General features: G+C 36.8%; 2 protein-coding genes across 3 annotated transcripts in view; one reads left to right on the top strand and one right to left on the bottom strand.

Annotated features, from left to right (window-relative positions):
- Positions 1-447: 447 nt before the first annotated feature.
- Positions 448-14,788, top strand: LOC149817824 (beta-galactosidase 13-like). The gene is made up of 20 exons (XM_089984771.1): positions 448-477; positions 6,012-6,158; positions 6,858-6,953; positions 7,032-7,144; positions 7,710-7,776; positions 7,896-7,988; positions 8,076-8,219; positions 8,990-9,084; positions 9,692-9,797; positions 9,914-9,998; positions 10,300-10,418; positions 10,811-10,972; positions 11,264-11,442; positions 12,081-12,190; positions 12,424-12,533; positions 12,912-13,019; positions 13,131-13,238; positions 13,360-13,505; positions 13,678-14,026; positions 14,512-14,788. Exons 1-20 carry the CDS (start codon positions 448-450, stop codon positions 14,641-14,643), a joined length of 2,499 nt encoding a protein of 832 aa, XP_089840897.1. The 3' UTR covers positions 14,644-14,788.
- A 4,221-nt stretch (positions 14,789-19,009) lies between these two features.
- Positions 19,010-26,625, bottom strand: part of LOC149817823 (E3 ubiquitin-protein ligase UPL3-like) — a 42,004-nt gene continuing 34,388 nt past the window's right edge. The window contains exons 13-19 of one of the 2 annotated variants that reach the window (XM_089984730.1): positions 20,816-20,896; positions 20,661-20,729; positions 20,438-20,566; positions 20,194-20,316; positions 19,731-19,809; positions 19,561-19,639; positions 19,010-19,466 (exon numbers count right to left, since the gene is read on the bottom strand). In XM_089984730.1, the coding sequence (XP_089840856.1) occupies positions 19,744-19,809; positions 20,194-20,316; positions 20,438-20,566; positions 20,661-20,729; positions 20,816-20,896 (468 nt within the window). In that variant the 3' untranslated portion in view covers positions 19,010-19,466; positions 19,561-19,639; positions 19,731-19,743. Of the gene's footprint in view, positions 19,467-19,560; positions 19,810-20,193; positions 20,317-20,437; positions 20,567-20,660; positions 20,730-20,815; positions 20,897-26,625 lie in introns of both variants that reach the window. The other variant, XM_089984731.1, reaches the window with a different exon arrangement.

The following is a 26,625-nucleotide window of genomic DNA, read 5'->3' as shown; positions in this document are numbered from 1 at the left end:
AATGAGATAGCACCCAATTGCTATTTTTTTACTCAGAGCCGGTTCTAAAATGTCATTGATAATAGTAATTAAAGGTGACGATATTTATCGTCGGCTATACTAATTAAAACCGACGATAAATATTGTCGCCAGTATATTAAAAGTTGACGATAATTATCATCGTATATATATTGAAAAGTCATACATGTTCAAATAGCCAATGATAAATATCATCGGTTATATTAAGAAAATCAACAATAAATATCGTCGCTCTTAACTTTGATATAGCCATCGATAAATATCATCGGCAAAAGTCTTTTTTTTTTAATTATATTTTTAATGGCACAGTTTTTGCATGAATAATGTGAATTTACATAAAACTTCTACATAGTTTGATAAAAAATCGCTCAATTAGAAAGAAAATTGCATGAAATCATGTGAATTTGCATGTAACTTTATCATAGTTTGATGAAAATTAGCTCAATTAAAAAGAAAATTGTACGAAATCGTACGAATTTGCATACCACCTTCGCATAGTTTGATGAAAATCCACTTAATTAGAAGGAAAATTGCATGAAATTGTGTGAATTTGCATATAACATCCACATAGTTTGATGAAAATTCACTTAATTAGAAGAAAAATTGCATGAAATTATGTGAATTTGCATAGAACTTCTGCATAGTTTAATGAAAATTCACACAATAAAAAAAACGCATGGAGTTATGTGATTTTGTATAGAACTTTCATATAATTTCATGAAAATTTGCTCAATTAGAATGAAATATGCATGAAATCATGCAAAATTTCACAAAATTTTGCATAGTTATTTGAAAAGTTGCTCAATTCTTAAAAAATTCTCATGAAATCGTGTACATTTTTCTATAATTGTTACAAACCTCAAATCATCAATCAAACACTAAAATACATCATGAACCTTTTTTTCATTCACTTTCTTTTTATCAAAAGAAAAAGACAAAACAAATGCATCCAAATCTAGGCAGAGGATCTTCATGCACGTGTCCACATGCATAAAAAATTAAAATGATGCAAGTTGTCTCTATTTTTTTGTGGTATAATAATATGCATTAAAATTCATATTTCTCTATTCAATCTACAGAGATTCAGAATAGAGATGACCTCAAAAGATCCAATGAACATAGAATAATGAAAGAAAAATGTAGATATTACACATTACTTGGCCACAATGAGGACAAAAAATATAAAAAAGTAAAAAAATAGAACGAGAAATTGTAGGAAGAAGGGGTGAAACCTTTATTCTAATCGGTAGAGTTGATGAATTGCTCAAACTCTGAGTTGTGGATGTGATGATTGAGAGTGAAGAAGAGGTCCTCTAGAGCAACAGAGGGTTCAAACTGAGAGAAAGATCAACGATGACCAAAGAGAGGTTGTCAGCGACAATGGTGGACGAAGGGAGCTTAGAAGAGGAATGTGAGGTTTTCGGGAGGAAAAAAAATAAAAAGGGAGGGAAGACTCTCGCACGCAAAAAACTGAAATTTTAGCATCAACAACGATATTTATCGTTGGTTGTTTATTAAGATGGATGATAATTATCGTCGGTTTTAGAGTTATAATTATCGTTTATTTTTAAAGGTTTTTTATTTTATTTTATTCTAAGATTTTACCATACGGATGCGATCTAGATGCATGGTTTTATAGAAACACTCTTGGATAATTTGATTACAATGTATAAGAAGGATCTTTTAAGGCTTGAAAATCAATGGCTCAGAATTTTTGTAAATATGCATGCATGAAAAATCACATTTCTTGATCTGATTATGATGATCCAATAGTCGATTCCAAGCAAGAGGACCACACTGAATGCATCTACAGGGTTAGATTTGCAAAAAACTATGAAAGTCTTTGTTCATACCAGTTTACATATTTTGTTAGTTTACATATTTCAGTTTTCCTTGATTAAGGGTAACAAAAATATGTAAACTGGGATGCACCAAGATTTTTATAGGTTTTTTTTTTTCTCTAAAATTTCATTGTACAAATGTGATCTGAATGCATAGTTTTATTTAAATAGACTCTTGGATCTTTCGATTATGATGTATAAGAAGGATTTTTTAAGGTTTGAAAATCAATGACTCATATTTTTTGTAAATATGCAAATATAAAAAATTATACTTCTTGATTCAATTACAATGATCCAATATTCGATTCCAAGCAAATGGACCACACCAAATGCATTTGCAGGGTTAAATTTGCCAAAAAACCAATGAAAAATCTCAGTTAATACCAGTTTACATATTCTAATTTCCTTTGATCCACGATAACTAAAATATGTAAACCAGTCAAATATGTAAACTGACATACACCAAGATTTTTATATATTTTTATTTTTTTCTAAAATTTTACGATACGGATGTGATCTAGATGCATAGTTTTATATAAACAAACTCTTGGATCATCTGATTATGATGTATAAGAATGATTTTTAAGGCTTAAAAATCAATGACTTAGAAATAATCAGCATATTGACGACGATAATTTTCATCATTAATAGATTACAGATAATCAACATATTGACAATGATAATTATCATCGTCAATAGATTACAAATAATCAGCTTATTAACGATGAATGTTTGCAAAAATCACTAAATGTTGCATAAATTGATGCAAAATTCATTTTCTTCATGAGAATTTCGTTATAGCATGCACAATTTCATTTTAGTGTGCGCAATTCTGTTATAGCGTATGAAATTTTGTTATAGCGTACAAAATTCTTAAAATATTTTCTATGAAATTCTTCAAGATTTTTGCATGTCAACTTATGCATTGCGTAATTCCATTATAGCGTGCACAATTCTATTTTAATATATATATAACAATTTCACACGTAAGGAATTTTTGCAAGGATTGTCACGATTTTAGTAGTATATGTGCGAAAGTCATGAGGGAGTTTTGCAAGGATTGTCGAGAGTTTTGCAACAAATATCATGTGAAATGAGTGATTTTCGCAAAAACATTGTGCACATTTTATTTTTTAGTGATATTTGCCTTATAGTACGATCATTTTTCGTTTAAAATCATTCTTATAGTTACTCAATGAAATAAAGTATCCTGATTATTTATAATCTATTGACAACGACAATTATTGTCGTCAATATGCTGATTATCTGTAATCTATGGGCGGTTATGTTACTTTAAAACCGACAATAAATATCATGGGCTATATTATTTTAAATCGATGAGAATTTATCATCGATATAAGGAATATAGCAGACAATTTTTATCGTCAACTATATCCATTTTTTTAAAATTTTGAAACGAACATAGCTGGCTATTAATTATCGTTGGTATAAGCAATATAGTCAACAATTTTTATCACCGACTATATCCAATTTTTGTTTTTTGATTTAAATTTTGAAACTAACACAACCGATGATAAAAATTGTCAATGATTTTTTTTATACCGATGATAATTATCGTCAGCTATGTTAGTTTCAAAATAAAAAAAGAGATATAACCGACGATAAAAATCGTTGCTATGTTTCTTATAGCGATGATAATTTATCTTCGGCTATGTTAGTTTCAAAATAAAAAACATGGACATAGCTAACGATAAAAATCGTTAGCTATATTGCTAATACCGACGATCAAGTATCGTCGGCTATATTGCTAATACCGAAGATCAAGGATTGTCGGCCATGTTAGTTTAAAATCGATGATAATTATCGTTGTCTTGTAATTGGTGATGATTAATTATCATTATAATTATAAAAGATTTTTAGCGATGATTAATTATCATTGTAATTTCAAAATCGACGATAATATCGTCGGCATTATCTCTTTTTGACCATCTTCCTTGTCTTTCTATTCATATTACCGACATGATAAGAGTGACGATAAAATATCGCTGGCAATAGATGTTTTCGCTATGACATTATATGTCATCGAGATTAAATTATTAGTAATGATGATAATTTATTGTTGCTATTTTTTTGATAAGAAATGACATTTTGTTGTAGTGTACAATCGCTATCCTGACAGCGTAGAACTCCGAGGCTTACCCCTTGCCCCCGGGGAGTCGCCACGCTTAGGCGTGTGCAGGGAGTGACGCTCATAGATTTGAACTTAGGCACCCAAAAGTTGCTTGTAAAGGGCTCGTTTAAACTTGTGAAAAGGCTCGGCAAGTCGAACATCAATAGCAAAGGTTCAGCTCAACTCAATTCCTACAGCCCTACGTGCTTGTCATGTAGTAATAAATATATTTGAGATATTTATTATATCATATAATGTTGGTACAAAATACATAGTTGAAATGTTTGGCTTGAGCCCAGCTTGACTCTGTTGCCAAAACAAGCCGAGCTTGAACACTGCTTGACTCGTTGCCAAAACAAGTCAAGCTTGAACACATTATATTCAGTTCGTTCAGTTTGTTTACCAGAGGAGCCTTGATCGAAGGGGTAAGCTCACGGAGTTTTACTCTACCAAAACAGCGACCGTAAGTACGGTAGACAGAGTCGGCGCGGCTAGGTCTCTGATCCTGAGGGTGGTTTCTCCATATAAACATAAAAAAAAAAAACATCAGAAATTTTTCAAGTTCTATGTGCTGAGGATAAACAATTTGCTTATCTAAATATGGACGCACCGTTGTAGATATCCAACCATTTGTATAATTAGATATCAAGAGATTGTTAAATCCTGAAATGGTTTGGATGGCTGGTGCACAAGTCCCATCTAACCCCTAAAGATGTCCTGCATAACAAGAGGCCTCAATACTTACAACAGTAAGGTAGTGCTAAAGAGGTGGTAGCCAAATCCATGAAGGATATTTAGTAGGGATGCAAAAGGTTCGGATCAGGAAAAACTAAATACATGGAGATTTGGATAGGAATCAGATCCAGAACAGCCAAAAATTGGAAAACCCACATACTGCATACGATCCATTTGAATCCCTAATGTTTACCGAAGCTTTGGGCTCTTTTGGGAAATCACACAAGCTGGTAGAATTTTATTCTAGGTGCCTTCTTAATCAAAGAGGTACTTCTATTAATCAAGTTATTGTTATGCTTAACTTAATACTGGTTAATATGTAACATAACACCAATTTCCCAAACGAAACTCAAAACCTCTATTTTTTCCTCATTTTTCACAATTAAATTGATAGGAAAACCGTGTGGAGCCAAAACCTCGTGCAATTTTTGCTGTTTGAATACCATTGGAAGGTTTTGGAGAATAGCATACTTTTATATCAATGATTAAAAAAAAAGACATTATAAATGAGAGGAGGGTTAAAATTGACTTTAAAAAAAAGTTATGAGCCCGTTTCAAAATTTAGGTGTATCTTTGAAAAAACTAGGTGCATTTGTAAAACTTTTTTCCAGGGACATGCCATCCCAATCCACCAACAAGGATCAGGTGCCATCACATGGCACACTTTGAGTGTGCCTCTGCACCTGGCTGCCCTCCATCTGCTTTTGTGTCCCACAACTGACAGACTGTCAGCCAAAGATGGAGGGCATCAGGCGCAGCGGCACACTTCAAAGTGTGCCATGTGATGCACCATATATATCCTGGCTCCCAATCCACAAAGTCGTTAGTATTCTCCCCAAGAAAAGTGGTGCCCCTTGGACCAACCCCCACTGGATCTTCCTAATTCTTAGAGGGAAAGAGACAAATTCAATAACTGATCTCAACAAGAACAGTTTCTTCTTTTATTAGAAAAGACCATGAACCTATGAACTCACATAACACTCGTTAGCTGGTTAACACATAACAAGCTCATGTGTTTGGTAATATACGTAACAAACACACATAAAAACTTATGGCTCGTGACATGAGAGACCCGATTTTCCCGTGCTTCTCGATTCAGTTAATAGTTTAAAACGCGATTAAGAATAGTTCCTTGAAGGCCTCCTCTGCATCAGGGTTCCTCTTCCAAGTATGAGGAGCCCGTTTGATGCCTAAACTGACATAAGGAGGAGGAGCAAAAAAAGAAAAAGAAGAGGGGAAGAAGACCAAGGTGATCAAGGATGTTAAACAGATTGGATCATGTCAAGCTCTTATGCTTGGTGCTTTTTTCTGCTTCCATACTTGTCCAAGGAAAAAATACAGGGGTCTCCTATGATGGGAGGTCACTCATGATCAATGGCCGTCGGTTGCTTCTCTTCTCCGGATCAATTCATTATCCTCGGAGTACTCCTGATGTATGACTTTTATTTCTAAATGAATATTTGTGTGTGTGTGTATATATATATATATATATATATATATATATATATATATATATATATATATATATATATATATATATATATATATATATATATATGTGTGTGTCACAAATAGAAGCCATGATTTGAATCTCAAGCCATTTGAATCCTACATCATTTACCCACAAGGACTCCACCTTCCTGCTGGCCAGGGGCAACCTTGGTTTGTCACTTCACACAAAACAGCCATGGTTAGAGACCAACTGGGAGGTGCCCTTTGCCCCAATGTCCCCAATGAGCAGGGGGGACCTCAAGAGTTTTACCGACCCTTGTTTGAGATTCTTTTACAAAGTTATTATAATAAGTTCTTGTCTTTTGCCCACAAGGGCTCTGGCAACTTGTGAAAGTCACCAAGTTGATGGGACGTCACGAGTTCAAAACCCATATTGGTTTTCCCCTCCCAAAAGGTGGAAGCTGGGTGTACTTTTTGGTGGGCAGGGGATACCTCAACGGTTTTACCAGCCAGAGCCTGCCAATGTTGGGTCATGATGGGGGGGAGTTCTCCTTTTGCTTAGCTACCCCCCCACTCCCTAAAAAAAAAAGAAAAAACAAATAAAGAAAAACCTTGCCTTTGATATTTAGTGTTCACTTTTTCCATCATTATTGCTAAATTTGGCATTGAAATTATGTTAGATGTGGCCTGATGTGATTGCCAAAGCCAAACATGGAGGAATCAATTTGATTCAAACTTACGTGTTTTGGAACATTCATGAGCCAGTTGAAGGGAAGGTAAGGAATGAAGAATTTTCTGTGGAAACAAAGGAAATATGCAAGCCATGCTATTAACAATTGAGAATGACCTTTCAGTTCAACTTTAAAGGAAAGTATGATCTGGTCAAATTCATCAAGATAATCCAGGAGCAAGGCTTATATGTTACTCTTAGGATTGGACCCTTCATCGAGGCTGAATGGAACTATGGGTAACTCTCTCTCTCTCTCTCTCTCTCTCTCTCTCTCTCTCTCTCTCTCTCTCTCTCTCTCTCTCCTAGGGGTGGACAATTTTTTTAGTGGCTGCCCTCTTAGGGGTGGACAATTTTTTTTTAAAGGCAAGCTGGGGTTGGGCAGACCCCTACCAGTTATACAACTATACCATTAGGTTTTGAACTTGCGACGATCCAACACAAGGTGACGTGCACTAGCTGCTCCTACCAAACAAGCGGAGCCCTAGTTGGTTCCTAGGGGTGGACAATAGTAAACAGGTTACAGGCCCCAGCCAAGGCCCGTTGGGGGCCTCAACTGGCTGAAACCAGACCTAGGCCTGAAACTAGGTCTAATCAATGTGTCGGGTTCGAGCTAGAATCAAGTGGGCTCAGGCCTAGGTCTTTAAGCCGGACTAATTAACGTGCCACCACAGTTTGGGCAGGGTCAGCCCGAGTATTATCTGATGGACCCGTCTCAAGATCCAATGTCCACTGGCAAGCTTGTTATATGATTATTGGAACATTGGGTGGCCTATTCCTAACTTGTTCGACATGTATGTACTAGGGGATTCCCATATTGGCTAAGAGAGGTGAAGAACATCACTTTCCGTTCCAACAATGAGCCCTTCAAGGTGAGCACATGGCTATATAGTTCTCTTGATGGTGCCTATATATGTGTGTGCATGTGCGTATATAGGTTCTTTTTAAAATGAAACAAGTCAAGTCACTGAAAGAAATTTTGTTGTTGTAGTATCACATGGAAAAGTTTGCCAAGAAGATAGTGAAGATGATGAAGGATGAGAAATTGTATGCTTCTCAAGGAGGTCCCATAATTATGTCCCAGGTTTGATAGCTTGAGCTTGGCTCAATAGCTTTTCCTAGAAAAGATGATCTACCAAACAGAGTTTCATCTAATGCAAACTCATTGCAGATTGAGAATGAATACAACAGTGTCCAGCTAGCATATCGCCAAGCCGGAATCGATTACGTACAATGGGCAGGAAACATGGCCGTCGGTCTCGATACCGGCGTACCTTGGGTTATGTGCAAGCAACGCGATGCCCCGGGTCCAGTTGTAAGTAAATTATCTCAACTATAAGTTCTAATAACCACTACTTGAAGCATGGTAAAAAAACGGTTAGCCTCCATAAGTTTAACCATTTATTTGGTTAAGGACATGTTAACCTTGTTTAGCGATCCACACTAGGGAGGGAGGATCAGGTAAAATGTGATTGCACACTTTTGGTATGCTGTTGCACATGATCACCCACCAGCAAATAGTGGGTGATCAGGTTTAGCAGCGCACTTAAAGTGTTCAATCACATTGCACCTGATCTCAATTCCAAAAGCGGAGCCAACCATGTGAGAAAAGATTCTTGGGCACATAAAGTGCTGGCTATTATTTGTTATTGTTTTTTATCATGTTGTTGTTGGTGGTAGTAGTATGTGCTTAGGAGTCATGATCATAGTAACAAACATTTGCTATATTTTGAAAATAATGTTTTTAATATTGCCATGGCCAATTTTATAATAAAAAAATGTGATTTAAAAAAATACATGTTTTGAAAATATCACAATTTAGATTGAAATTAGTGTTTTAATATTTTACATATTGTTGCACTGACCAACTGTCCATCCTGTCTCCTCTACGTTCTTGACAGTTATCTTTGTTTCAGTAGTCTTTGAGTGGCATGTTTCACTTCTCTTTGTCAAGAATATACATACACAAGACCTTTTGAGGTTGTCTTGCTAAAACTAGATTTTTGAAAATATGACAAGATTTTGCCCAACAACCAGATTTGTGCTTGTGCTCTAAGTTTGGGTAATTTTTCTTTGGAATTTCAGATTAACGCATGCAACGGAAGGTACTGTGGAGATACCTTTGACGGGCCTAACTCACCAGACAAGCCGGCTCTGTGGACTGAGAATTGGACAGCTCAGTATGCACCTCACTCATCATCTTCTCTCAAAATTTTTAAGATCTTGTGACATGCAAAACAAATCATACTATGAGATATTCAACATTTCTAGAGTTGCCTAGAGACCAAGTTCAGTAACTCCAATATTTCTGTCAGCATTACTGGAGACATGGCCAAGTTTGCTAACTCATGATATTTCTTCTGATAAAAATGGCAGCCACTTTCTGGCCAGAGTGGTAGCGGGTCTTGGGAGAAGGTGCTGACCCCTTCGTCCCAGGTTTGACTCACATGGGGTGTGCAGGTGCCTTTAACTAGTGGGTTCCGTAAGGGCTTGGGTGCCTCTGACCCCACCCTATGTTTACCTTGCAGGAGGAGGGCCCATTAAGTGACCCAGTTCTCAGTGAGGATTCCTAGTAAATTTTTTTTTTTTAAAAAAGGGTCACTTTCGTTAACTTGGTAGAATTGGCTTTTAACGTTTAAGCGTTATACAATCACATTGCAGTTGAAATAAACAAGAAAACCATTTCTAGTATAATAGCCGAACCACCATTCATCAATGATGTATAGCAAATAAATAAGCATTCCTCGTAGTTTAACTGATGAGGATGCAATGGTTTGGTGGATGAAGGTACCGAGTATTTGGTGACCCTCCATCACAGAGATCAGCTGAAGATATTGCATTATCTGTGGCGCGCTTCTTCTCAAAGAATGGCACCCACGTCAATTATTACATGGTAATATCACAGAGCCTGTTCCATTCAAGAGATGTGTTTGAATTCCTCTTATGTTTGTCTTGTGAAAGCTTGACCTGAATCATTGGGCTATTAAATTTCTTTCAACCAATTTGCAGTATTATGGTGGCACAAACTTTGGAAGGACAGCTTCTGCGTTTTCGACGACACGTTACTATGATGAGGCACCCATAGATGAATATGGTTCTCTCTCTCTCTAACAAGGACCATCATGGCTTATTAAGTTTTAAAATAGCAAGGTGGTGACTTAAGTCGACTGCCAATCCCGCACCATAATGCATATCCCATTTGGTTTAGAATCCAGCTTATTCTGGATTTCTATATTTTTCCAAGAATCAAGAGAAAGAACTAAAGATTTCTGTTGAATCTTTTGCTTGTTTTCCATAAAGCATCCTGCATTTAACATATATATTCCTAGCCAACCATTGTTTTAAAATGTTGCATGTAATGTTTATCAATCCTCTTTCCATCCATGTTCATGTAGGTTTGATAAAGGAGCCAAAGTGGGGCCACCTAAAGGACCTTCATTCTGCTCTGAGACTCTGCAAGAAGGCTCTACTATGGGGAACTCCTTCCACTCTTTCTCTGGGTGACAAACTTGAGGTTAGTAATACCAACATAACCAACCAGGCCACCAACTGCAGAAAAGTTAGTCCATGTACTAATACAGATTTTCGGATCAGTTGGAAGCAGAACTCTAGCTTGTTTTGCAATCAAAATAGAGTTCAGGCCTCAACATAGACTTGGTGGGCTTAGACTTTTAATCTCAGTCTAAGTTCCTCCAAATATGTCAAACCAGGCACGCTGCCATTTAGTCACTGAAACAGTTAGCCTGTCATAAAGTTTATGAGATTCAGAAACAAATTGGACTCACATCAAGTGGGGATCTATAAATTCAGGATTAAACAAGGCCATGTGGCTTATTATTTGTGAAATATAAAGTGATACCACTGATTTTAAACATCAGATGCTGAAGTGCAGTCTTGGTCATGCAGGCACGCATTTATGAGGCTGGCAGTGTGTGCTCTGCTTTTCTTTTAAACAATCGCACAAGAGAGGGAGCATCCATCTCTTTCAGGAATCAATTGTACTATCTGCCACCACATTCAATCAGTATTCTTCCAGATTGCAAGACTGTAGTCTTCAATACTGCAAAGGTGAAGTCTGCAAATTCTCACTAGTGAAGCATGTCTATGAGTACAAATTTGAATCTTAAAGATGCTGGCAAGTGTGACTTTGGAGGTCCAGACAATTCAAGCTCCATTTGTCTTGTTGCTCAAGAACAGTGCTGAGTGTTTTGTTGCTTACAAGTGATCTCCATTAAAGATCGTTTGATGTTAGTCACAAATGCTCTGCATCAGTTGCAGTATTGCCATTATGATATAAACGATCTTGTTTCAAAACCGCCTTTCAACATGACTAATCTGAAGTTGACTAATTTCTAACAGGTGAATTCTCAACACAATGCAAGGATTTACCAAGTATCAAAGAAGGCAAGTCAGGGTTCATGGAAAATGTACAAAGAGGAAAATCCATATCTAGAAGAAGTTGATATAAAATCAAATAGTTTCCTGGAACACATGAACATGACAAAAGATACAACTGATTACCTGTGGCACACGACACAGTAAGTGACTTCTCATCCTTCTATAGTACTTAAATTAGGACACTTCTGATAGTTGGCACTTCTATCTCATTTGTGACTTTTTACCAGTCAGGTAACACTGCCAATTCACAATTACATTTTCTTTGAAATTGAGTCCTAAATTCAAAAATTCTGAGAAACCCCATATGGAAGTCTGAATGATTTGGTTAAGAATTATGTGATGCCTGTTATACCTGGGGCAGCACTATCCAAAGAATGGACAAAACAGATGTTCTCGAGCTTTCTTTCACACTTAGCTTGGTCTAAGTTGGTGGAGTTGATGATGAACAAAACATGCTCTTGACTCCGTCAGTGATCAGATCTGATTCAGGCATACCTATGATAAGCTGCTCAATCCATTGCTTTTGTGGATAGCAGTAGTTGAAACGGTACAAGACACAACCTCATTTTATTAGATTTTTGCAACTCTGCAAGTACCTTTCCTCGTAATAGTAGCCAATTTTAGTGCACTGCTGCTATAAAATCTAAAGAGGATAAATGTTTCAATGCAGGACTTAAGATAGTATTCCAATGATCTAGAGATGCAGTAGAAATTCAATTATACAGCAACTAAAGTATTCATCATGCATTTGAACCCTATTAATCTATGAGAATTTCAGCTTTGATGTAGGTTTCAATGACTTGCCTACAAGAGGCGACATCCGGCCTGTCCTCCAGATTACCTCTCTTGGCCATGCATTGCATGCATTTGTCAATGATAAGTATATAGGTATTGCCTTTGCCTGTATTGAAATAAGAATCTTTCCCTTCATTACTTTACCAAATCTTTTGGTTTAGCAAGTATATGTACAAAGATATTTCAGATAGACACATTCGCCATCTCTATGTTTAAAATATTTTAAATTTTAACACACGTAGGTTGTGTTTTATGGTTGCCATTTAAGTTGCAGGTAAAAATCTCTTCAAATTTAATATTATGCTTAATTTGGTTTTGGCTTCCAGGAAGTGGTCACGGTACAAATGTAGATAAAACCTTTTCTTTTGCTAAAGTGGCACCTCTACAGACTGGGAGGAACAAGATATCCATAATTAGCATGACAGTTGGACTACCTGTAAGAAGCTTCTTTTGTTTTGTTTTTTAATCAATATATGTTAAAAACTTGCTGCCTGATTTCAGACCAGGGTATGCTAGAGTTTGGTCAGTCAAGCTTCTGACATTACCGAATCTGTATGATTTGCCATCAACTTGGGAAACTTGGTGTGTCCCTTTTAGTGTCAGAAAGAACTTTCAAGTTGCCCAAGTCCAATTCTTGAAGCTATCCTCCATATTCAGGCCAGCTTGTTCAGCCAAGTCTCATATGCTTCTTTCTGAATGTCCAGTTCAAGAAACCAATTGAATGTTTAGCTTTTTCTTCCACTAGACAATCTACTTCTTGGACTAAAAGTTTTATCATTTCTTATGTGTTAATATATTTTCTGCACATGTGAAGGACAATGGAGCATACTTGGAGCACAGAGTTGCTGGTCTAAATAGTGTAACAATCCAAGGCTTGAACAGTGGAGCCCAGGATCTTTCCCAGATTACCTGGGGCTATGAGGTGATTCTTAAGGAGTGAAAAACCATGGTCCTTTTTTTCTGTTTGAAGAAAACAATTACAGAACTTGTATTTCTCTTCAGTGAACAAAAAGCTAAGAAGCTATGTTTGCAGGCTGGACTGAGAGGTGAAAAACTTAAGCTATATAACCCTAAGGGATCAGAAAAAGTTACATGGTCTGATGCTAAGGGTTCCATTAATGAAGCAATCACATGGTACAAGGTACCAATGCTAGTCAGCTTCTTCATTCACTATGGAGTTTCAAACATGCCCAACTTTTAAGCATACAAAGAGCTATTCAACAGAATGATGTCACTTGCTAATAATTGTAATAATTCTTCAGAAATTCTTTGATACACCGGCTGGAAAGGACCCTGTTGCTTTGAATCTCTCGAGCATGGGAAAAGGTCAGGTTTGGATCAACGGTCAAAGCATTGGTCGTTACTGGGTCTCCTACCTCACTCCTCTTGGCCAGCCTTCTCAGTCCCTGTAAGTATCATTTCCATCCCAAGAACATACGTGCACATGTAATATGGTGGCTTCATTTGGCTCCACAACCCAGAATTCTCGCTTGCATGAAACCATACATGGTCTCTCTCTCTCTCTCTCTCTCGTTTGTTTTACTGAGATAACTGTACTAAACAGCACTTGTATCTTTCAGATATCACGTCCCCAGAGCATTCCTGAAGCCAACAAAAAACCTTATGGTTATTTTTGAGGAAACAGGAGGCAACCCATATCTCATAACTGTCAACACAGTTGCCAGAGACACAATCTGTGGGTATGTCTCTGAAGGCCATCCTCCTTCTGTCAAATCATGGGCGATGCAGGAAGCAGAGCTCCGGCCAGTAGTGACCGAGGACTTGAAGCCCAAGCTCAACATAAAATGTGACAACCACAAGGTAATCCACACCATAGAGTTTGCAAGCTTTGGAGATCCCTTGGGAATCTGTGGAAGCTACACAATGGGCACCTGCAACGCTCCCTCATCAAAGTCAGTCGTTGAGAAGGTGAAAAAACACTACCCAAACTAGCACTAGGTTTCTAGCTAATAATCAAGCAAACCGTGACCACATTCATGCAACTGCAGAGTTTCTCTTGAAAAATTGCTGGAGATCATGATCTGGTCATGTTAAATCCATATGATCTTATGCTACCATATATCTGAATTATTGGTCCACGAGCACATAGAGAGCTGCATGGCATCAGCAGCACGTTTTTTTCCTTCTCTTTTTGGACAATTTTCTAAATGACAGTGTCAATTTTTATTGAACAAAATCTTTTCTGTAAAGTGAAATTTGTGGGTACTTTTTATACTGGGGGGGGGGGACAATTTTTCTTAATATCCTTTTGGTTCTCCTCTAGTGTAAAAGTATGCCACCTCATCTACATTTGAATCTGCAAAACTAAAGCAATCATCTTGGCAAGTCTGATAAGTATAGTTTGGTGTTATCTCGTCATTCAACTAATTCATTGTCTTGTGTAACTGGAACAGGCTTGCTTAGGGAAGACATCATGTGTAATTCCCACATTGACAAGCAACTTTGGCAATGATCCATGCCCAGGAACCACCAAGACCCTAGCAGTACAGGCCAGGTGTGGTGCAGCAGGGACCGCCAGCTCATAAATGAGAAATGCCTCGGCTTGTAATGAGAGCTTGCCATGCATATCAAGAAGAGAATCCCCGGTCCGTGTATTCAGTCCTCTTTTTTTAAGAGTTTTTAATTACTTAATGTAAACAAGTTGCGTTAAGACCTAAGGGAGAAAATTGCAAAACATTTTCCATATATTTTTCCATAAGAGCATAAGGATTAAATGTTGCGGCTGCAACTACATATGTCATATTCAGTTCAATAAGCATCTGCGTTATCACAAGTGAGAGCTCTGAATGACCACCAATTGTTCACTTTGTCCGGTTCATCGGTTGGTACACAGAGCATGTGGAACCTCTCTCTCTCTCTCTCTCTCTCTCTCTCTCTCTCTCTCTCTCTGCGCTGATAATTTATGTTGTGAGCTCTAAATGACCACGATATATTCATTTTATCTAGTTCATAATTGGTGTACAAGCATAACACGTAGAACCTCTCTCTCTCTCTCTCTCTCTCTCTCCGCTGATAATTTAAGTTGTGAGCTCTAAATAACAACGAGTTATATTCATTTTATCTAGTTCATAATGTGTGAACAACCATAACCTCTCTCTCTCTCTCTCTCTCTATATATATATATATATATATATATATATATATATATATATATATACCTGCGTTGACATTTTAATTTCACATGTATATCGTACATTAATATTTGCTTAAGATTTTCTTCCAATGGTCTTGATAAGTGTCAACCAAGATCATATGCGGATAAGTAGGAACTACTAGATGTGGCCAATTTCAATCGACTGTTACATGCAGCAAATTTTCCAAATCTCAATTTACTCTGCCTACAGATGCAGCAAATTTTCCTGTGCATCGACCGTGCTATACAAGGCAAGAAATCTCCGAAATTCACATGGCATTTAATTGGAAACTCTCAGAATTTTTGGTACCCTGAAAGCAACATTTTTAGCAAGCCAAAGATGACAACCTTACTGAATTACCAAGCTTCGTAAAACACTCGAGCTATTTAAGGTTCCATTGCCTATCGACTATCGAGGAGCTTATGGATGCCATTATAACGGTAAGATTATGTCTTGTTTTTCACAAGTGAAAAACTCAAAGGACTTCACAATTTGCACCCGTTACTACATTCATATGCAAAAGTACTTTTTAGGATTCTAAGGTATGAGAATGAAACCAGGTCTTCAATACATCGGAGAGATGTCATGAGACTGTGCATCATGGTGCTAGACTGTATGATATATCTCACACTTATCTGTAGAGTTTAACTCCAAAGTTGGATTTTTCAATCATTATTGAAGGGAAAGTTTTATAGGATGACTATTAGGCCCACTTTACTATATGTTACGAAATGTTGGGCTGCCAAGAGACATCATATTCAAAAAATGAGTGTAGTTGAGATGCGTATGCTGAGATGGATGTGTGGAAATACAATAAAAGATAAGATTCGGAACGAGGAGATACGTAAGAAGGTAGGTGTTGCATCCATTGAAAATAAGATGAGAGAGAATCATTTACGGTGGTTTGGACATATTCGACGAAGGCCTAATGATGCTCCAGTTAGAAGAATGGAGAAATGGGAAAATATATTAGTTAAAAGAGGTCAGGGTAGGCCTAGGAAGACATGAATGGAGGTGATAGGAAAGGATATGAATGCTTTGAACCTCACAGAGGACATGACATTGGATAGAAATGAATGGAGGAGAAGGATTCATGTGGAAGACCCAGAATGATTTTCTTTGTTGGTTCATATCGCCGACCCCAATTGTTTTGGGATGAAAGCGTAGTTGTTGTTGTTGTTGTACACCCATAAAAAGGGTTGCCACATAATCTGGCCTTGATATTTTGTCTTCTTGGTACGTAACCAGCAAATCTTAGTTCAGATCCTTGACTGAGATTTATAGTCAGTAGTATTTCATCGTCCCATGATTTCTTATAACCTATGCATACATATATATATATATATATATATATATATATATATATATATATATATATATATATATATATATATATATATATATTTTAACGATTTTAAGTTAACACTACCTGTATTTGTGTGTATTTATGTATTCATATATAATATAGATAAAAATGACCTCAGTGCGATGCAAGTACGGTGCCCTGTGCCTTGAAAGCAGATGTACATCTATTTTTGTGTGCACATGAACAAAAATAATGGCATTTCTTTATCTTCTTAAAAAAATAAAAAAAAATACCATGGCATTATTTCTCAGGAAAATACTGGCTATTTGTTGACAGTAAACGTATTATGACTTAACATTAAATGCAATGTCGCGACCTGCCTGACAGCCAACCATCTCTCAGTTGAGATGGATGGACAGCGGTATTGGAGCTGCATAAAAAATGACCTCGTGTTATTTAGCATGATACGCATGGATGTAAACTTTATCTAGACCTGACACCGAAAAAAGTATTCAAGATAAACCATGGACCAACTTGGATCAAGTTGTTTCAATGTAAAAACATGATTTTTCAATCATGAGCCTTTTGTGCATTGGAAGCTATCAATTTTTTAAGCCCATAAAAAATATGCTCAAAGTGACAAGGAAGCAAGCCAAAACATGTTTTGTACAAAGACTCCGTTTGGGAGCTGGCAGTCGGAAGGAGTTTAAGCATTTGGAAAAGTGGCAAATATAAAGGGGAGATGGTCTCACCTCGTTTCCAAAATGCACAAATTTACCAAGTTCTTAATAATGCATAAACTCCCATTCGAGCAAGAGCCTCTTGTGGATCATTCATAGTATCTTTGGTGATTTTTAGATATTTTATATAAGAGATAGCCTGGTTTTGCATCAATTCTTTATTCAGAAACTGATCGGAAGTTGCCATAGGGGTGGGCAACGAACCTGCTTGACCCGTCAATAGACTGGGCTGGCACGGACAAAGCAAGACCCATCAATTGACAGCCCAGACCAAGGCCCAGCTGAGACAAACCCTTGGCCAGAAGCCCATCAATTAGGCTCATGGGCCTAGTTGGGATATATATAGAGTGATTGATAGCGGTCCACACGTTACGTGTAAATGAGCATTCTAAATGGGGTTTTCAGTCATTTTTATTTTATTTATAAATTCTGACCATACAGATCTCATCTATGTACTTGATTTTACAAGGATCAGCTCTTCGAAGGGTTCGATTCTGACACATGGGTGGGTTTTATAAGGTTCAAAAAATCAACGGTCCATAATCTTTATAAATTTTCAAGGCTCCAAATATCATTTTTTTTCATCAAAAACACATAATCCAGGTGTAGATTTCTCGTAATTTGACCATGCCCGACACATTTATGAGGTCGAAACTACGAAAAAAACAAAAGAGCAGAAAAACCCATTTAGCACGTACCATTAGCACATAACGTGTGAGCAGCTACCAGTTTATCCATATGTATATATATCCATGCTAAATGAAACATGCTAACAAGGTTTTCCAAGTTTATTGTGCAAATGTCCTACACATGAGCGGGTTTTTATAAGGTTCAAAAAAATCAACAGTACAAAATCTTTGTAAGGCTCCAAATATCATTTTATTCATCAAAAAGACATGATCCAGATGTGGAATGCTAATAAATTGACTATGCCCAACACATTTATGAAGAACCACAAAAAAACATCAAAAAAGCTGAAAAACTCATTTAACATGTTCCACCCGCTTGAGGCAGGGTCAGGCATTGAGGCCAACCTTGGGTCTAATTTATAGGCACCCGACTGGGTCACCCAGCCCATACCCAGCCTATTACGCACCTCTAACTTTTGGTCATGGCCCAATTTGCAAAACCTAGGCCAGATAAAGGAAACAAATCGACCAAGTGGAACAAGTTGAGTATGCTATATTGATAAGTGCGCCTTTCAAAAAAAAAGGTGTTGACCAACAACAGCCAGGGTTATAGGCAAAGACTTGAACATGGACCGGCGTAGCCGTTTGATTCAATTGAAAACCCCACACCAAAACATCCACGCTATGCAAGCAAGCCTCTATGGAATCCCTTACATGAGTTGCTAGACCCACTTAAAAGTTGTCTGTTCAGCCCTTGCAACGTATAACCGTTTTACAATATGTTAAGGCCAAACAAATTCCTCGCATTGAACGTATGGGAAATCATAATTAAACAACATTGAATACCAGATTCAACTCAACTCAGATAAAACGCAAGAGTAAATGGAAGAGCTTTAACCCATGACACCACACAAAAGAAGGGCATGCCTTAAACATAGACAAGACTCATCGGTCGTTAAGGTGCATTGCTTCACAAACATCATTAGTGCTAATTAACAAGGGTCTCAGTGTTCAAGATTAACACAGTGCCAGCCCATTGAAGGTTAGGGGGAAAAGGAAGATTGTTGGATCAAACCCAGATTACCAAACATAGAATATATAAGAGCTTTCAAAAGACAACCATCTAGCCTTCTTTCCATATGTACAACAGTGGTTATCAATAAAAGTACTAGGAATTAACCAAAGGCCAACAGCTCGTTTTCAAAATCCTTTTGCATCACCGTGTTGTCCTAGAAGATGATTTCTATCCTTGGGTTTCTTTTTTCCCTTTCTTCCACTGGAAATAAATTAAATACAACTGGAAATGATATAGGAATTTCTCAGATACAGGAATCAGATCGTGATTAAGAGCTCAAATTATTAACACCACATTAAAGACAAAAAAAACTCTATTATTGCAAAACGACCACAATACCCTTCTCCCTGTTCAGCTTTTTCAGAACACAGAAAGGAACATTTCCAACCGTCCATAATATCGAGCAATCCTCCGTGAGATTAACACATGACAACCCCGCAGTTATCAGCAATCATTCTGCATATCTACAAGTGAATCACAAAAGATCTATTAAAAAGGAATTCAAGGTATATATATATAAATATATATATATATAGAGAGAGAGAGAGAGAGCTTTACCTCAAACTTCTGTATCTGGTAATACTCAGGGATCATCTCTTGTCGAGTGCATAAACTTAATGAAGAATATCTTCCCAATCTGATCTTCAAAATAAGCAAACGCTAATGGACAGAGATGATTTGAAAGAATCCGAAATATTTTAGATATATAATAAAAAGGGGTTAGTCACCAGTGTATCACTCTCATGACAAGTCAAACGATCCTTGTCCTTCACTGATTGCATAAAGCAGCTTCCGGTACATGATTTCCTGCAAGCATAACCACAGAAAACCAATGTTAAAATTGGCTGACTAAGTGAATCTGTTCTAGAAAAAAAGGATAAAATCGGTATGAATTAAATCAAATTGGATCCTTTCCAAATGGGGTCAATTCAAAGATTTTTTTTTATTAATCTTATTTTTTATAAATATATTTTAAGAGCACAAAATTGAATCAATTCTCCTGATTCGACCGAAAAATTGGCCAATTTTTGAAAAGGGTTGTGCTAACCCCTGTATCAGTTTGACAAAGGGCCAATTCGATCTGAATTGACCGAATCAGATATACTTTAACAACACTGCAGAAAACAGACACAAGATCATTCATCCCTTTTGTTTATCCGTGTAACAGTAGACAGAGTAACCAAGCCATACCTTTGTTGAGTAGGGAGGTAGTTTAAGGTAATTAGCACAAGTCATAACACTTGGCAAGTCATCATCGGCTGACTCAGCAGGTGTTGTACCGTTTGATGCAGTGGTTATTGTATTTGATGTATGCTGTATCACAAGAACAGAGAGCCAAAGGATCAGAACAAGCCGGGGGAAAAACAATATATGCAGTTCCTCAAAGTTCAAACAAAAAAGTCAAAAATTGATGCAGATGAATCCTTGCTTGTACCTTCCTCACAATTGTTAATTTTGGGTGCAGAACAGCCAGACCACCAGGTGGAAGCCTAGGTGCGCCAGTCACAAATTGACAGAAGGCACGTTGTTGCTCTGGTGTAAATTCTCCCATGATCTCAAGGAACTAAGACACGACAATCAATCAAGAAACTGAGTTCTAAGAGCCATACTGAAGTACGAGAAGGCAACTTAATTTAAACTAAGACACGATTTAATACATTGATGATCGCAGGACTCTTGGCTGTATATCCATGATCAAATTTGATGTGATCAACCAAATTTTCAGCCTGCAATATGTTGACAAGATCAGTCCAAGTTAAAAACAGGTAGCAAGAATGGGCATTCACAGAAACATCAGTATGAAATGTGTTACCTTCCACATTTCCCGACGGCCACAAAGTAGGCAGTCCAGCTCGTGGGAAGAAAATATTTGCAGTGATGCTATATCAACTACCTAAATAGGCATGTTAACAAGTCAGATGCATTCTCCAATTGCAACCGATTAGAAAAGGTGGACAATTTGGAGAGAAGCCACCAAAAAATAAAGGTCATATTGTATAAAATCATGTCCCCCATAGAAAGCTGCATGTGTTAGAAGTGTGTATGTCTCCGTGTAAGTTGGAGACAACCTATTGTATATTTTAGCACAATACATAACTCCACTTTCACCAGTTCCAGTCTTAAATAGGGCCAAAATGTTGCATTATATATATCTATATGAATATGTACATCGTGCAGATTATAGCCCTAAATTTTTTTAAAATAAGTGTTGTGATAAGTCGACTGTCAATATATCACGAGTATTTTTGTAATTTTGAAACAGAAAAATGATACATTTATTAGTTGCACTTTGGAAATGCATGATGTCTTTTAACATGATTTCTTTATAAAGTGCTCATAGTATTCACAATTAATGCACAAGTCATCATATTCCATTCTAAAACTTCTCTGTTGTATAAAATTGTGGGAAACTATATAAAGATATGTATATAATTTGTTTCCCTTAGGAATCTCTGATCAAACAAGGATAGAGACTCTAAAGAATTTCAAATAAAATAAATTAATTTCTTGCAAAAATGTCACCACATAGTCCTGACAATTTCGTGATACCTGTGTATGTATGCACAAGTGTGTGTGTGTGTGTGTGTGTGTGTGTGTGTGTGTGTGTGTGTGTGTGTTTTACTGCAGGCAAGAACTTAAAAAAGAAATTCAAGTAACATTTCTAAACTGACTAGAGTTTATTCCCACCCAAGAACTTGGACCAGCTCAATTCCTCCGGCAATTAATCAGCCCAAACACTAGAGTAGGGGGTGCACATCTCGGCACAGCCTGCCACGGGCCGGGCTTGGGCCTATAAATTAGGCCCAAACTCGGCCTAACCGAGCTTTTGGCCCAGCCCTCTATATATATATATATATATATATATATATATAGAGAGAGAGAGAGAGAGAGAGAGAGTAATGGGTCCGTGTTAAATGAAACATACTAAATGAAATGTGCTAAATGAGTTTTTCAGGGTTTTCTTTGTTTTATTTTTAAATTCTGACCGTACAGATGTGATCTATGCACTTGATTTTATAGGGATCAGCTCTTGAAGTGTTCGATCCCGACACATGGGTGGGTTTTTATAATGTTCAAAAAATCAGCGGTCCAAAATCTTTGTAAACTTTTTTAGGCTCCAAATATCATTTTTTTCATCGAAAATACATAATTCAGGTGTGGATTCCTTGTAAATCGACCATGCCCAACACATTTATGGGGTCGGAACCATGGTTGTCAGTTGAGGAAGCGGGAGCAAGAAGCGATACGGGAAGCGGGAGCGGGAAGCGAGGCACTTTCAAAATTTTAGGAAGCGGGGAAGCGTGGGATCACTTAGGAGCGATTCGGGATGCATCTCGGAAGCGAGGGGGAAGCGAAAAAAATAAAAATAAAAAATACAAAAAAAATGAAAAAGAACAGGGGAAGCGAGGGGGAAGCGTGATGGGAAGCGTGCTTCCCATTAAAGGGAAACGCGTCCCCCATTAAAGGGAAGTGCGCTTCCCAAAAAAGGGGGACGCTTCCCCCCACGCTTCGGAAGCGCGACGTTTCGCGCTTCCGAAGCGCGCTTCCCCTTTTAGCTAGGCGCTTCCGGTAACCCTGGTCGGAACTGTAAAAAAAAAACACTGGAAGAGCAGAAAAACTCATTTAGCACATTTCATTTAGCATATTTCATTTAGCATAGATCCATTTATAATGAAACAAGATGTACACAAACACAATGCCAACAAAGGGCTACAAAAGTACACAAACACAACGCCAATAAAGGGCAACAAAAGTACACAAACACAAGAGGGCCTCTAAGGGACCAATTACAATCTCATAAAAGAGAGACACAACAATAACTCACAAGAGAACAACAATGTAAAAAATATAAATTGTATTACTTAACACAAAATGCTTAGAAAAGCATTATTGAATACAAGAGAACCCCTATTTATAACCAAACAAAAGGGAGAGTTGGGGCAGCCCAACTAGCTGTTCGGCTAGCCCCCAACAATAATATTTATGACAGTTGGGAGCAGCCCAACAGCTATTTGGGTTGTCCCAACAGCCACAAACAAAAAACATAAAAACATGAAAAAAGAAAAAGAAAGAAAAGAACAGCCCTATAGGCTGATCCCTATTACAATGTGAAATTACTGAAATACCCATGAAGGTATTTCAGCTATATATATATATATATATATATATATATATATATATATATATATATATACACACTCCTTAAACTTGTAGTGAGATCACCGAAAGTTTGTGAAGAAAAAGAAAATGAGGTAGAGGGAGAGCTTTGGTAAAAAAAAGTATGCAATCTGAAATTCAGACGGAAGATATCGTAAATCAATCGTCCCCTTCAAGTGTTCTTCCCAAACGTAGTGACAATCCATTTCGATGTGCTTTGATCGTTCATAGAATGTATGAGTGTTGGCTATATGTATGGCAATCTTGTTATGACAGCATAACTTTGAAGGTTTTGAAACATTCACTCTCATATCTATAAGGACCGCAACCACACAACATCGGTTGTTGTTGTAGCTATCACCCTGCACCCAGATTCTGTGGAGGACAAAGACACATTCTGCTGCTATTTACACCTTCACGATATAAGAGAATCGCCTAAAAATACACAAAACCTCATAGTTGAGTGTCGGTTGTTGACATCTCCTCCTCAATCAGAATCAGTATATGTAATAAGATTTAAAAATAAGGAAGAGGATAAGAAAAGCCCTTTAGATATAATGTTTTTAATGTATCGAACTATTCTCAACAGAGTACTTATGTGAACTGAAGTAGGCGCATGTTGAAATTGACTTAAAGTATGCACTGCATGCGTAATATCCGATACAGTAATAGACAAGTACATCAATGATCCAATAAACTGCCTATAAGGAGTTGGATCATCCAACAAGACTCCATCTTCAACTCTCATTTTGACATTAATAATCACTTCAGGAGTAGTAGCAGATTTATCATATGTGATCCCCGAGCGTGCAACAACAGCTGCAAACTTGATTTGGGACAAAATATAAACTCTTCGTGAATAAACTACTTCAATACCTAAGAAATATCTCAAAAAACCAACGTCAATCATATCAAAAGGTTTTTTAAGCATAATTTTAATTTCAACCCCCTTCTTATCACTTTCAATGATGACCACATCATCAACATATAGGAGCAAAATGACAATCGCAGAACCTTTAGATCTTATAAAAAGAGCAGTGTCAGTATAACATGATTTAAATCAAAAATTTAATATAGTCCTACTGAACCAATCATACCATGCTTTAAGGGCTTGTTTAAGCCTGTATAAAGCTTTACGGAGGCGATGGACCTTGCTTGTTTCAATATTTAGACCAAGGTGAGGATCTATGTAGACTTTTTCATTCAAATTTTCATTCAAAAAGGCATTCTTAACATCTAATTGAAATATAGGTCAATTTCTAATGGATGTTATGGCAACTAGAGTCTTACAGTGGTCATACGATCTACTGGGGCAAAGGTCTCATAATCTATACCATATTCCTATGAAAATCTTTTTACAACAATCATTCTTTATTTTGATCTTAAAAACCCGCATGCATCCTATTGTCTTCTTGCCCTTTGAAAGATGTTGAATTTTTCAAGTCTTGGTTTTATGTAACGCATCTAATTCTAAGTTCATAGCCTCCACTCATTCTTTGATGCCTTTAGCTTATTTATAGTTGCATGGCTAATAATATGAATGAATAGCTACAAGACATGCCCTATAATTTAAAGAATATGATTCATATGAAACAAATCTACTTAGGGTTATAGAAATTCGTTTGAATCTTCTAAGACTAGGTTTTGCTATTTCAAGCGATTGACTATATCTCTCGAGTGCACATGGATGCTACCCAATTACCTCGTTAAGAATAATGCATAAGATCATGAGTAGGTTCTTCGCCAACGCTAGATTCTTCCCTTAGTTCAGTATTATTACTAACTTCATTATCGTCATTTTCACAATCATTAATCTCAACATTTGACTTAGGCAATAAGTCAAACAAGAAAGCATACTCGGATTCTTCCTTAGGTTTTTCAAGATCAAATCATTTTTCCTTTTCAAGAAAAGTGACATTCCTAGATACATAAAGTTTGTCATTTCTTAAATCATAGCATTGATAGCCTTTTTGGTTATCGGCATATCCAAAGAAAACACATTCAATAGCTTTGTGGGATAGTTTATCATATTTTTCGAGTACAAGATATTTACATCGAAAAACCCTTAATCTTTTCAAATTAAGAATAATTTTAAAAAGTTTTAAACCCTTGATCCCCCCTCTCGCCCACCAGGCAGTACACCCAGCTTCGACCATGTGGAAAGGGATTTCACCCATGGGTTTCGAACTTGTGATGTGCTATCAACTTGTTGTCATCCACAAGTCGCCCCTACTAGATGAGTGGAGCCCTTATGAACACTTCTAATACAATGTTTGAGATGCTTGAGTGTAGGTCCCATGCTACATCAGTGGCTACCAACACCACATCGGATCCTCGAATATGAAATCCATGGCTCTCAAATGCACCCTTTCTTGTTGTGATGGTCAAAGATAGGATGCAGTCATACTTTGCCTCAATGTCCAGTTGCTTCTAATGTTACAAATATTGTAATATTTTAAAATTATAAGATTTGATAAGGCATTCTATTTATTAAATAAACCGCAGTAAGAGCGGTTGCTACCCAAAACCTTTTTGGAACTCCATTTGAAATAAGTAAAGTTCTAGTAGTCGCAGCAATATGATGATGTTTTCTCTCGGCAATATCATTTTGTTGAGGAGTCTTAGGACAAGATTTTTTATACAAAATATCATTGGTTTTTAGATAAGATTAAAATTCATTTGAAAGAAATTCTCCCCCTGAATCGGAGTAGATCTTAATATTTGTTTTTAATTGATTTCTTACGAGATTATGAAAACTTTTAAAACATGAAAAAACTTCAGATTTCAATCTAAGGAAGTGAATCCATGTATGTCTACTAAAATCATCTATAAAAGTAACATAATATGAGAATCCACATTTTGATATAACGAGAGTCGGACCCCATACATCCGAATACACATTCAAAATTTTCATTAGATAAAAAGGTTCTAGGCCCAAAAGGTAACATTTTCATTTTTTCAAGTGTAAAATCATTACATGCATAGTCTTTTTCCTTACAAGATTTTTCCAAAAACGGAAAGAGAGATAGTTTGGATATACTTGGGTGTCAATAGACGTCTATGCAAAAGGTCTAGGTCAACTTCTTTAACATATTTACAAAAAGATTATTTAAAAAGACAAAATAGTTACAAAAAGATTTAAAAAAGGAAAATCTGAGGTGTCGGCTGTTATTGATTTAAATTTCAAAAAGAAAAAACATTAAAGGCAAGCAAGTTACAACTGGTTGAGGATGACAAGTGTCGGTTGATGTGACAATACAAGGGTGACATATCTTCCTTCCCATGACAATTTTTTTTAGATAACTCTCTCATTCTCTCTCTCTATTCCAGTGAGATGAAGAAGAAAGAGGAGGACCCCAGCTCTCTCTCTCTCTCTCTCTCTCTCTCTCTCTCTCTCTCTCTCTCTCTCTATATATATATATATATATATATATATATATATATATATATATATATATATATATT

Source organism: Nuphar pumila, chromosome 13 (genome assembly GCF_984573655.1).
Source record: "Nuphar pumila chromosome 13, dmNupPumi1.hap1.1, whole genome shotgun sequence".
Classification (NCBI taxonomy): Eukaryota; Viridiplantae; Streptophyta; class Magnoliopsida; order Nymphaeales; family Nymphaeaceae; genus Nuphar; species Nuphar pumila.
The sequence above is the reverse complement of the archived record's forward strand: the minus strand, read 5'-3'. Positions and strand labels throughout refer to the sequence as shown.